Genomic DNA, 14,091 nt, shown 5'->3' with positions numbered 1-14,091 from the left:
TTAGGCCAATGTGCACAATGCCAGAAACTATATTTGCTGTGAACATCAGTAGAACGATCAGCCTGATTACTGATGGCACATATTTATTAAGGGAGGAGTCACTTTAGTTTGGTGCTCAATTCCATGTGTAGATGTGGGTCTGGTGGTGCCTGATAACTGAAAGGCACACATTTGTTTACATACAATTTCATATATGTCTGATTTATTATTCCTATTACAGCGCCTTCTACCTTGAGAAGGCCCATCCGAGACCAGTGTGTGGACAAAACCCATGCCGACAAATCGAGGACAAATGGATTGGAACATGGTCTAGGAACACTTGCAACAAATCCTACATCAAACCTCACATTTAACTGATGGAGAGCTATGAGCGACCTGAAGCGTAATACTGAGAAAAAGTAACCTGGAGAATTGCTGCAAATTAAAGTAAATTAAAAAAAACGAATAAAGAACTACATAACCACAGCTGTGGGACCTGGAAGCCGATTGTTTCTCAATAAAGCCCTAGTTTGTGATTACCTTACAGTGCTCACATTATCATCCGCGCTAGAAGAGATGGGAGCCTGGGGTGTCTGGTCACAGAAGCTCATTTACATACAAAGGGGGTGACAGCCTGTTCACAACGCACAGCACAACTTGCTTACGTAAAGTGCTAGTACACCGAACAGGGTAAAGTCTTGTGTCGCTTTTTTTCATTTTCTTTAATATATCCTGCACCACGCTCTCTTCTTCTCTTTCTCTCATTTCAATTCATCATAAATTACTCAATTTCACTATTGCTTTATCAGCACGGCACAAGTCGGGGGGGAAGCCACAGTTTAAGGGGTCCCCCCACTATTATCTAGAAACGGGACTCAGTTCCACCTAGATCCTTAGTCTGCAACTGGTAATTGTTACTTTGTGCCCCTGCACTGCAGACACAGGCCTCTGAGTGTTTGTTTGTGTGAGTGGCGCAAGAGAGAGACAGAGAACTTGACAAAATTAGCCCTTCTATTGCTTAATACATTGTAAATGTGAAACACTTTGGGGCTTAGGGGCTGGATAAGGAATAACGTCAGGAAACAAGCGCAAATTAAAAGCAAATTTTATTTATTCACTGAAAACTGTTTAAAAATTTAATTTCCAAGTTCCACATATCTGTTTAAAAATATTTACACTTTCAGTCATTTCCGAGTTTAGTTACAAACTAAAAGTGGGAAAAACACATGATGTATAAAAACTGAAACCAAAAACGTACTTTTACATTATTTTATGTTTCTTATCTTTTGTTTTTAAAACAGGCCGTCAACCTTTCACGTGAACATTATTATAAGGGCCTGATATCACTTCTTGTGATGTCACTACATGTGACGTCTCTGTGATTTGCATATGATAATGGGCTCCTTCACTATTTTCCTTACTTGTGCCCTGTTTATTGGCATGACATGGGTCTATAGGTGTTAAAAATAAACATATAAATTCACAGGTGTTCAGCCCGTTTCTCTGGTGATGTCACACTTAAGCATGTATTCGGCTGCTTCTTCTATTTTTAGGTGAGTACAAATAACGTGCTGTTCCCCCTCCTTCCATTTCTCTCTTTTTCTCCCACATTCTTTGTCTCTCTCGCTCTCTTTATCTCTCCCCCTCTCTATCTCCCACACACTCCTGTTAGCTTTAGCTTCATGAATGTCACTGCCACTTCTGGCATTCATATGACAAATCCTTCAGAACATTTGAGAACAAGGAACAATCAGTGTGGAAGACGAGTTGCTGGGAGTGCAACTGATTGTCCTGAGACATATATGCTTTTGATGTGGGATTTCGCTATTTCACCACATCGCCAAGTCGGAGAGGCACTTAGTAATAAGGCGCGAGGCACGACCGATAACAGTGTGTAAAAGATGCACCAAACGTTACTTAAAAACAAGGTATGTGCTCTTTTATATCTCAAAATAGGTTATTTCTTGAACACCTGTGCTTCGCTTTAGTTCATTAAATATACTGCAGTGGCATTTGTTAATAGTAATACATGCATTTTACCAATGAAGCTTCCATCTCCAGAGCCCTGACAACATGTCCACTCTGGGTGTGTTGGGTTTATAGGTTTTATCACTAATCTGACAAGTTAGCTGAAAATACCGCTGTTAGTCCCAGTATTGTTCAGTGTTGCTTTTAAAGGTAGTGTGGTCAGGTGCGATTGAATGTTTTTCTTTGTATCTCTTCTTCACCAAATAAAAATCAACAATGTTTCTTTTAATCCACATTGTGCTTGTCTCCCACTGTGTATCCTGGTACATCATGTCACTTTGCTATGTGTACGGAAGTGAACAATCACTGGAAACAAACACTTTTATAATTCTGCAAATACTGTTATCTGGTTTTCTTCTTTACTGCTATTCAGGTCTTCTATCATTGGTATTTCAATGTCATACATAATTTGAATTTGATCTTTTTCCGTAATTCATTCCTCTCACAATAACTGCACTGTTCTGCTCTTGTCTATGTCCTTAGACGGGTCAATATTATTTTTGATGTTCTTAAGTTCTTTCCAGAGTCTCTGCATCTCTAGGATTATTTCCATGTGAGTTAAATGAAGGAGTGTATTCACTGAGGGCTGTGTGGGATCGAAAATTGACAAAAGCCCTTCTCACTTTCAGTGCCCTTCTATGTTTTCCCCCTGTGTATTCGCTGATGACTTTGTAGCTCTGATCGTCGCCTAAAGCTCTTCCCACAGTCATTGCACTCGAGTGGCTTTCCCCCTGTGTGTGTTTGTTGATGTTTTCGTAGGGTTGATAACTGACTAAAGCTCTTCAAACATTCACAGCAATCATATAGTTTGTCCCCTGTGTGTGTTCGCTGATGTCTTTGTAGGTGTGATAACTGACTAAAGCACTTTGCACATTCACTGCACTTGAATGGTTTTTTCCCTGTGTGTGTTCGCTGATGGCTTTGAAGGTGTGATAACCAACTAAAGCACTTTGCACATTCACTGCACTTGAAAGGTTTTTCCCCTGTGTGTGTTCGCTGATGTCTTTGTAGCACTGATAATCGACTAAAGCTCTTCACACATTTATTGCACTTGAATGGTTTTTCTCCTGTGTGAGTTCGCTGGTGACGCCTTAATCCTGAAGAGTCGCAAAAACTACTGTCACATTCACTACAATGATAGGGTTTTTCCCCTGTGTGTGTTCGCTGATGTGTTTGGAGGTTTGTTAATCGACTAAAGCTCTTCACACATTCACTGCAGTTGAATGGTTTCTCCCCTGTGTGTGTTCGCTGATGACATTTTAGGTCTGATAACCCACCAAAGCACTTTGCACATTCACTGCACTTGAATGGTTTCTCCCCTGTGTGTGTTCGCTCATGACCTTGTAGTACTGATAATTTACTAAAGCTCTTTAGACATGCATTGCACTTGAATGGTTTTTCTCCTGTGTGAGTTCGCTGATGACTTTTTAGGTTTGATAACTGACTAAAGCACTTTGCACATTCACAGCACTTGAATGGTTTTTCTCCTGTGTGTGTTCGCTGATGAATCCTTAATGCTGAAGAGACGCGAAAACTACTGTCACATTCACTACAATGATAGGGTTTTTCCCCTGTGTGTGTTCGCTGATGATACCATAATGCTGGAGAGCTGTGAAAACTACTGTCACATTCACTACAATGAAAGGGTTTTTCCCCCGTGTGTGTTCGCTGATGACTTTTTAGGTCTGATAACCGACTAAAGCACTTTGCACATTCACTGCACTTGAATGGTTTTTCCCCTGTGTGTGTTTGCTGATGAATCCTTAATGTTGAGTAACGACTAAAAATGCTTTCACATTCATTGCAATGGTATGGTTTTTCCCCTGTGTGTGTTCGCTGATGTGTTTGTAGATTTTCTAATCGATTACAGCTCTTCCCACATTCACTGCACTGGTATGGTTTTTCCTCCGAGTGTGTTCGCTGATGTCTTTGTAGGTGATGTAACTGACTAAAGCTCTTGCCACATTCACTGCATTTAAATGGCTTTTCTCCTGTGTGTGTTCGCAGATGAATTTGTAGGTGTGATGACTTACTGAAGCACTTTGCACATTCACTGCACTTGAATTGTTTTTCTCCTATGTGGTTACACAGATGGCTTTGTAGGTGTGACGAGAAAGTAAAACACTTTGCACATTCACTGCACTTGAATGGTTTTTCCCTTGTGTGTGTTTGTTGATGTCTTCGTAGGTTTGATAATCGACTAAAGCTCTTCCCACATTCACTGCACTTGAATGGCTTTTCCCTTTTGTGTGTTTGCTGATGTCTTTGGAGGTTTGATAACCGACTAAAGCTCTTGGCACATTCACTGCACTTGAATGGTTTATCTCCTGTGTGCGTTCGCTGATGAATCCTTAATGCTGAAGAGTAACTAAAACTACGGTCACTTTCACTACAATGATAGGGTTTTTCCCCCGTGTGTGTTTGCTGATGACTTTGTAGCTTTGATAATCGACTAAAGCTCTTCACACATTCACTGCATTGAAATGAATTTTCCCTTGTGTGTGTTTGATTATGTCTTTGAAGGTGTGATAACTGACTAAAGCACTTTACACATTCACTGCACTTGAATGGTTTTTGTCCTGTGTACGTGTGCTGATGAAGCTTGAGTAGTGATGACAAACTAAAGCTCTTGCTGCATGTGTATGATTCTTCTTTCTTGGTTAGTCTCTGTGGGTCAGGTATAAATTTATCTACATCCCTTGACTGTATTTCCTGATGGGCCAACATGGCTGTTAAAGCACTTGTGATTTCTCACACACTTTAAATGTGTGCAGTATTTTGCACGTTTGATTTCTGTTTTAACAATAAAATGCAATAGCCACCAAATATTTGCCACACTCCTAATACGTAGAATGTGTCTTTGTAGGGGATTGTGCCTTTAGATTGGATTATGGCTGTGGACGCTTGCAGGTAAAGATGTATCTTCCTTCTGGCCGGTGCAAATTGGGACAGTCTGTTGTAATGTAGATAGAAGAGCTCCTCTTTCCATTACCCGTCAGTTGTCTGGCTCCACTCTGTTGTGCTTTTCGCTTGTTACTGTGGTTTGGCCAGAAAGAGTTTACAATTCACCTAGAGCACGGAATGATGGCTTGTCTTCATTTTAGAAAATAGAGCACTGCGGTAATCACATCATACCGATCCATTGATCAAAGTTAGTATTTGACACTTGTTTATTCAGGAGGTGGTTTGTTATTGTTGTTGCCTTAATTTTCCTAAGGTCATTTATTCGTCTTTTGGCGTGGAGGTGCACAGCTCAGACTCTTACAATCACTGAACTGCCCTTGATACTTCATCCGGGATCTGTCAGTTTGAGTGCAGGTTCCTCTGTCGCCGACTGCGCTGATGTTTTCCTGAATACTGTAGCTCCATATTTCTGCTATTATTGAAGATTTACAGCATTCGCGTTATAATTGATGGTCAATTCATACATTCAAGGCTTGTTATCTGTAGGATGTAAAGATACTTAAAATTACTAAATTGAAACAAAATAGAATGAGAAATAACAATATTTATCTGGTTGTAAAAGACATTTCAGGGGAGATTTACCAAATCTCCACGCAATGCGGCGCAGGCCTCCCCCTGCGAGGCTGCACTGCATGACAGGGAGGGAGCAGGAGAGCACCATATTTTCAAAGATATGGCTCTCTCCTTCCCTTTCCCTTGCGCCGGCACTGAATACAGCAGCCCTGCGCCATGCACACACCTTAGCACCAGAGCGCTAGGGTGTGTGTGTGTGAGCCCAGCATAGGTTTTGTACAGGAAGGACACCCTTCCTGTACAAAATACTATGCCTAGACATGAGGGAAACCTTTTCCAACCTTGTATGCATGTTGCACAGTGCAACACGCATGCAAAGTCAGAAAAGGAAGGAGAAATTAAAGCATTTCTCCTTCCAAGCGCCTACTTTAAAAGGGTGCAGTTTTTTCACGCTAAACCCAATCTACTGTATTTGGTAAATTGAGTTTAGCGTGAGAAACAATGGGTGGTTGCACGGGAACGCCCATGCCCCACCATTGGCAGGCCCCAAGGTGCAAAGTAACGCGAAGCAGTGCAATGCGATGCTTCACATTACTTTTACGCTATTTGCTGGAAAGAAAATTAGGAAAAAAAGATTTTGCACTCTTTTGTGCCACTTTTGTGACGCAAACACGATGCAAAATCTTAGTAAATCGCACCTTCTTCTTTACTGCCTTTGAACTTAGTAGGGAATATTTCATAAAACACAAATATTTAACTAAAAGTTCTGGTGATCAGGTGACATCTTATTAATGTCTGAAAACGAGGTGATTTAACTGTGTTCACTGAGTAAATTAACAAAGTAAGGGTGCTCGAAGCTCCCAAGTGCTTAAGGTTTTGCTTAAGATAGATGCATACGGTCAAGATTTCATTCAAACAACAATAGAGTTTAGAAAAAGAGATGGACCAGGCGGGGCTGCAAAATTTCCAGTAACTCTTTACGAAGTATACAACGAAAGTAACTCCATTCACATACTTCTCATTTCTTTCTTATTCACTTAAGATTATCTCAAATACCAACTCCTGTCTTTACCTTGCTGTTCATAGGTCACCTTTGACACTTTCAACAGCTCCCTTGGTTCAAGCATTTTTGGTTTCGTCTAACCTGGAAGAGTGGAACATTATTGTGGTTTGTCGGGGTTTCCTATCGCCATAACATCTGTCCATCTCCCTGAAACTAGTGCAGCTTACAGCACCCGGTTCTGGCCCGGAAAGTCTGGATTTTCTGAGCTCCGTAGAACATGAATACTGTTCTTCCGCATCTAACACATACTACAAGACTCCAAGAGTCCACGCTACAAGTGCTGCTGCAAGGTTTAATTAACCCACTGTATCTGAACATCCCCGGCAAATGCCAACTTGAGAATAAACATCCAGCCTGCACCAGCAGAGTGCAGAAAGCTTTTCAAGCTCCTCGAGGTACATGGACTTTCTCTGTCTGTCGTAACTGAAGATGTTAATCCTTGGTAGCATCTATTGCCTTTGGACAAGGTCCTCCATTTTACTATCAGAATGTAACTCATCCTGCGCAGACACAAACCCTCAAGTCTGTTTTGCATGAAGCTGGGTGGTTCTCACGCAAAAGAGGGCCCTCCACAAATTGCTGACATTTTCTTACACCCCCTGGACAGCCGTGGCAACACACAGACCACCCACACCCCCTCAGGGATCACCGGTCCATCTGCCAGGATCAAGACTCAGATCTTTCAACCTTCTCTGTTACCGTCTTTGGAACGGCCCATCTCTGAGATCCGTGGAAGCTCCACACTCAGTGAGCTCAGAGTTGCCTTGAAAAACCATCTCATGAGAGTGCAAGAAAAGAACATTAAGTGACACGCACTGCACAGAAGTGTAAATATATCTACCATTATTGTTCCATGTACCATTGTCCTACTGCTGCTGTTTTGACATGGATGTTTTGCCGGCTATCACAGCAGCTTCTTCGTTTAAAATCTTACGCAATAGTTTGTTTTCCATCATACCTACTTACCTATGTACTGTTTCTGACCCTACAGCATCTCTGGCAGACATGTTGTGCTGTCTGTTGCCACATAAATAGGAAGTAGATTGTTATTGCAGGAAGTGTCCTTGCAGTCAGATGCACTTGATTGGGATAAAAGGTACCATGTTTGTTAGAAAAGCTGCAACTATTGGAATAATAACATACCAAAAGACGCACATACAGTGCAATAACACAGACCAGGTACTAGAAAAAAGTGATGCAAACAATGCAATAACACAGGCCAGGCATTGCAAGAATATGACACAATCAGTGCAATAACACAGGCCAGGTACTAGGAAAACGGGACTCAAACAATGCAATATCACAGGCCAGGCATTAGGAGAATCCGACGCAAACAATGTAATAATACAGGCCAGGCACAAGGAGAATCCGACGCAAACAATGCAATAACACAGGCCAGGCACAAGGAGAATCTGATGCAAACAATATAATAACACAGGCTGGGCACTAGGAGATTCTGATGCAAACAATGCAATAACACAAGCCAGGCACTAGGTGAATCCGAGGCAAACAATGCAATAACACAGGCCAGGCTCGAGGAGAATCTGATGCAAACAATGCAATATCACAGGCCAGGCATTAGGAGAATCCGAGGCAAACAATGTAATAACACAAGCCAGGCACTAGGTGAATCTGATGCAAACAATGCAATAGCACAGGCCAGGCACTAGGAGAATCTGATGCAAACAATGCAATAACACAGGCCAGGCACTAGGGGAGCAAGCTATCTTATCACCAGCAAGGGACACCACAAGCTCTGCGCAGCACCCTGGTAGGTAGCAAAGGAGTCCCAGGGTCCACGTCGGAAACGCCGCTAGTGCCATCAGCCTATCCAGGCGCTCAACCTCAGTGTGAGGACTGCCTGCCCCAGCATCCCTTGATGTCACCGCGCTCATACCGCTGCCTCTCCCCCTGCAGCACGGGACGCGCGCGGGCGAAGCCCGGGCCAAGGGCTGTCCCGTCCTTGCCCTCATTGCCAGGAAGAGGCAGGGCAGGGCTACCCCCCTTTCCACTGGCATTAGGCATCTTGCCAACTCAGATTCGCTGGACATTCAAGAACTGTTGTGGACAAGTCAAGGTACTGTTAACGCGGTTATCTCCCAGCATTGCCCAAACTACTCTCTTTGATTCTAAATAATTACGCTCTCTCTCCTGAGGGGTTTGTGGGGCCGATATAAGGATGGCCTGAGGGTTCTCATTGTCCACGGGGCCAAGAGGCCTGTTCATTGCTGATTGTGTAGACAGGTTGCTTTAGACTTAACTTGCACTATAGCGGTAGCACGGGGAAAAGGAAAACTATGGAGGGCAGTGGGGGAGGGGCGGGAGGGATAGTAAAGGGAAAAAGGCTAGGAAGATACAGAAACATGCAGGGAGTAATTGTGTACTGGATAGGATAGACACCCGCATTAGCGAGTGCGAGGACATATTAGTGACAGATACTACCACCCATGTAGCAAATACTAAATCCCCACAACGCTCTACCCAACCAGCTAGTATAAACAACCCTACTACGGCCCGCCAATTAGCTATTCCAGCTATATTTCATAACCCACTAAAACAAGCGTTGTCATAGCCAATGGGTCTCGCCTTTGGGACCTTATGTGTTTAGCCAGAACTTTTGGCTATGTTGTAGAGCGTTGTGGCTGCTGTGAATTTTGTTGAAAAGTTATAATAAAAAGTGTTAAGCATTTTTGTTACGTTTATACAAACGAAGACAACATTATATAAAACCCTGGGCATAGTACTTCACTACGCCCACGGAGTGGGCGTAGTGTTGCCTACTTCGCCATTTGCAAAGAAGCCGTAGCAGGCAACACTACGCCCACTCCATGGGCGTAGCGAAGTTGCCCGCCACCCGCCTCCATCCCGCCCTCCCTAAATACTTAAATAACCCTTTTAAAAAGAATAAAAACCACTTACCTTTTCGGCTGCGTCCCTGGGGCTCCCTCTCATAATCGTGCCGCCGTCTCGGATACTAATGCGCATGCGCGGCCGCCCGCGCATGCGTATTTCTCACGAGAAATGAGCATGCGCGGGCGGCCGCGCATGCGCATTAGTATCCAAGATGGTAGCGCGATTACGAGAGGGAGCCTCGGAGACGCAGCGGACAAGGTAAGTTGCTTTTATTCTTTTTAAAAAGGTTATTTAAGTATTTAGGGAGGGCGAAGGGAGGTGGGTAGTATTTAGGGAGGGCAGGAGGGAGGCGGGTGGCGCGTAGTGGGACTACGCGAAGTGCGTAGGTGGACGTAGTTTCTTGCCCACTTCGCGTAGCTTCGCGTAGCCCCACTACGCCTACTACGCCCAGGGTTAATTATATACAACTGAAAAACCTGATAAAAAAAGATTTTAACATAAAAAATGTCTTCTACTTTTTTTGTACTTGCACGGCTGGCAACTTTTTCCTGCCTGTTCTCATGCTTGTTTGTTATAATTTTTTTTGTTATGGGAAATCGGGACATAAAAAACGGGGGAGTGTAGGTTGGAAAACAGTAATTTTATTAGAACACGAGCAGTGGACGGACACTAGGGGAGAATCAACAGATGTCAGATTCCAAGGGCAGACTGACGTGATGATTAGGTGATGCGCTGATACAAAATGGTGGTGGTGAATGATGATTAGTGCTCAGGTGGTGAAAATATATGGTGTGGATTGGAGGTACGTTGTGGATTGTGGAGTTGAAACATGTTGTTTGGTGTGTAATTAAGCAGTGTGTTTGGAAATGTGGAGTTGAAATGTGTGGCCTGGAACTGTGGTGTTGAGTGAAATTATGCCTAGGAAAATTGTGTCATGGTGTGGAATGCATTTATGTTGATTGGTGGTATGTGGTATAGAGTGCATTTATGTGGAGTGTATTTATGATGCATTGAGTACAGTGCAATTATATGGCGTGTAATTATCTGGCACTGAGTGGTATTATATGGAGTGTATTTATGTTGCATTGAGTAGAGTGTTATTAGGTCGTGTAATTATGTGGCACTGAGTGGTATTATATGGAGTTTATTTATGTTGCATTGAGTAGAGTGTTATTATGTGGCGTGTAATTATGTGGCACTGAGTGGTAATTTGTGGAGTGTATTTATGTTGCATTGAGTAGAGTGCAATTATGTGGCTTGTAATTATGTGGTACTGAGTGGTATGTGGAGTGTATTTATGTTGCATTGAGTAGTGTAATTATGGGCGTGTAATTATGTGGCACTGAGTGATATTATGGGGAGTGTATGTTGTATTCAGTGGAGTGTAATTTTGTGACATTAATTGGAGTATATGTTGCATTGAGTGCGGTGTAATTATATAGCATATAATTATGTGGCTCTGAGTGGTATTGTTTAGAGTGCATGTTGCATTCAGTAGTGTAATTATGTGGTGTGTAATTATGTGGCACTGAGTGGTATTATTTGAAGCATATGTTGCATTGAGTGCAATTTAATTTTGTAGCATATAAGTATGTGGCACTGTGTGGTATTATGTGGAGTGTATTATTGTTGCATTGAGTAGAGTATAAATATGAGGCGTGTAATTATGGCACTGAGTGGTATTATGTGGAGCGTATTTATGTTTCATAGAGTAGAGTGTAATTATGTGGCTTGTAATTATGTGGCACTGAGTGGTATTATGGGAGTGTATGTTTTATTCAGTAGAGTGTAATTATGTGGCGTGTAATTATGTGGCACCGAGTGGTATTATTTGGAGTGTATGTTGCATTGAGTGCAGTGTAATTATGTATCTAATAATTATGTGGCACTGTGTGGTAATATGTTGAGTGTATGTGTGTTGCATTGAGTGGAGTGTAAGTATGTGGTGTGTAATTATATGGCACTGAGTGGTATTAAGGGAGAGGTGTGGCGCCGCGGCCAGGGCGACTGACGCTGGAATCTGGGGATTGGGGTTCGATCCCCGGCTCCGGCGGCAGGTTAGCCCAGCACCATGTGACTCTGGGCAATAGCTCGCTTAATCTTCCCGACGGCCCCCAGCGCCTAGAGACCCTTACGGGTGATTGTGCACTTTACAAATGTGGATTATTATTATTATTATTATTATCATTATTATTATTATTATTATTATTATTATTATTATTATTATTATTATTATTATTATTATTATTATTATGTGGCGTGTAATAATGTGGCAGTGAGTGGTATTATGGGAAGTGTATGTTGTATTCAGTAGAGTAAATATGTGGCATGTAATTATGTGGCATTGAGCGGTAATATTTGGAGTGTATGTTGCATTAAGTGCAGTGTAATTATGTAGCATATAATTATGTGGCACTGAGTGGTATTATTTGGAGTGTATGTTGCATTCAGTAGAGTGTAATTATGTGGTGTGTAATCATGTGGCACGGAGTGGTATTTGGAGTGTATGCTGCATTGAGTGCAGTGTAATTATGTAGCATATAATAATGTGGCACTGAGTGGTATTGTGTGGAGTGTATGTTTTATTCAGTAGAGTGTAATTATGTGGCGTGTAATTATGTGGCATGTAATCATGTGGCACTAAGTGCTATTATTTGGAGTGTATGTTGCATTTAGTGCAGTGTAATTATGTAGCATATAATAATGTGGCACTGAGTGGTATTGTGTGGAGTGTATGTTTTATTCAGTAGAGTGTAATCATGTGGCGTGTAATTATGTGGCATGTAATCATGTGGCACTAAGTGCTATTATTTGGAGTGTATGTTGCATTTAGTGCAATGTAATTATGTAGCATATAATTATGTGGTAATTATCATGACATCCCAAAGCGGACTCCATCTATGCATGCACCCAGGATCTGGGGACAACACCCTTAATTCTGCTTGAGGTTAGCATAGTGCAGAACACAAGTCACCTTAAAAAATAACACTACATCACAATGCAGTAACAATAGACTTCTGTTCCCTGAACCCAGACACCCCTCCGATCACTCATGGACTTTCCTTTACCTTTGCCCGTGTATAGTGCTCAGCTGCCTTTAGGGTAGGTTTGCGCTCACAGATACCACAGATGTACATAAATATTGTACCAAAGCCAATCAGGGAGGTTCAGTGCTAAATATGTCAGACAATGAGTGCATTTCACTTGTGCGAGCATTGTGCGCAGCCTCTCTTCGGGTGGATGGGGTGACCAATTCTCTGTGTTGTTGGGTTCATTTCATTTACTGAACTGACTGTGTTCTTACAGAATACTAACTCTGGTGTGTGACTCCTTCTGCGGCGCAGTGACTGAATCGAATCATTTGACTCGATTTACAGTGAATTCAAACCAAATGCATCTAATTAGTAAACGTGAGAACTAGAGAGAGAGGGGGGCTTAGTTCGAATAAAGGACAAGAGATGGGAAGAGATAATAGAACATTATAAGGAACACCGAAGAGCAGGTTTAAAGAACAGGGTGGAAGAAAGGGTGAAACCAGGGTAAGAAAGATTGCCCCTTGAGCATCAGTTTCAGGAGCAAACTCAGAACTTTTAGAAGCTGCAGCGTCCCGCGAGTGGTGCGCCCGCTCGTGTGAAATCTGACACAAAACAGATGGCACACTGCGCACCGCTGCTCGTAACCGCAAGCCGTAGGCCTTTTCACACGCTTCCAGAGCGATTCCAAGAGGTTGTTTTCCTAGAGCAGAGCATGCGCACATGGTTTCAAAGGTCAACGCACATCCACTGGTTGATGGTTGACAGGGTACCAGGGGATAGTTTAAAAACCAACAGCCTCAGTCCCAAAACCGGGAGTGATCCAGTAAGATAACTCCTACATTTATTACCCTTTGCCCATCACTGTTTGATACTTTAATTTAAGTAGGGAACAACATGAGATATCCCTGAACATAATGGTGCATATTACTCTGATGATCAAACAAGCCGTGAAGGCGTGCTTGAAGCAACTTTTTATGTCACACTCTACTGACTTTGAAAATAGTGAATAAGAAACACCTTAAGTCAAACTCTAGGACGAAAACAAAGGGTGTGACTGGCACCAGAATTTTAGCTAAAAAGAGAAAGGAATGAAGCACATTGGCTGCCACCAGGGCCTGATCTCATTCCATGCTCTTGGCTTATGGGCAACATCAGAGGAAGAAGCTCCCAAAATACTTGATGGCCTAATGATGCCCGGACAATCACTTCCAAGTTTGTCAATCCAGCAAGCAGGACAGGCGGAAAGGGCAAGCAAAAATTACCCTCCACCAGCCAAAGTGATAAGGGCAAATTAGTAAAACAATGATTGGCCACCAGAGGATGAACGCCGACTCACTGTCCTGCCCCATTTCCATTCACAGAAGACTGCGGATAGCCTCTTCCACATCAGCACTTCAGATGCTGTCCTGTTGTGTTTGTTTTCTTACGAGACTCTGGCTCAGGTTGCCCTTATAGTGAATTACATTTCAAAAGGTTCAGCTATTTATTTAGTACGCTATAAAAAACCACTAATAAAGTAAAAATCGGTATCAACCAAATACTCCCTTACAATGTATCCCTACACTTCAAATATACAATTTTAATTGATTTAAAGTACAGAAAAGTGAAAGTTGTAGATGTTTGAAGTGGGGCACTTTCCTTTTTAGGTCTCACTTA

At 42.4% G+C, this 14,091-nt stretch overlaps 1 protein-coding gene across 1 annotated transcript in view; it reads right to left on the bottom strand.

Annotated features, from left to right (window-relative positions):
• Positions 1 to 1,068: 1,068 nt before the first annotated feature.
• LOC144805974 (uncharacterized) overlaps positions 1,069 to 14,091 on the bottom strand; it is an 80,962-nt gene continuing 67,939 nt past the window's right edge. Inside the window, exon 3 of the mRNA XM_078672436.1 lies at positions 1,069 to 5,451. Within this exon, the coding sequence (XP_078528562.1) occupies positions 2,644 to 4,734 (2,091 nt within the window). The 5' untranslated portion in view covers positions 4,735 to 5,451 and the 3' untranslated portion in view covers positions 1,069 to 2,643. The remainder of the gene's footprint in view (positions 5,452 to 14,091) is intronic.

This window comes from Lissotriton helveticus (genome assembly GCF_964261635.1).
Source record: "Lissotriton helveticus chromosome 1_1 unlocalized genomic scaffold, aLisHel1.1 SUPER_1_unloc_37, whole genome shotgun sequence".
NCBI classification, from domain to species: domain Eukaryota; kingdom Metazoa; phylum Chordata; class Amphibia; order Caudata; family Salamandridae; genus Lissotriton; species Lissotriton helveticus.
This window is presented reverse-complemented; position numbering and strand designations above follow the sequence as displayed.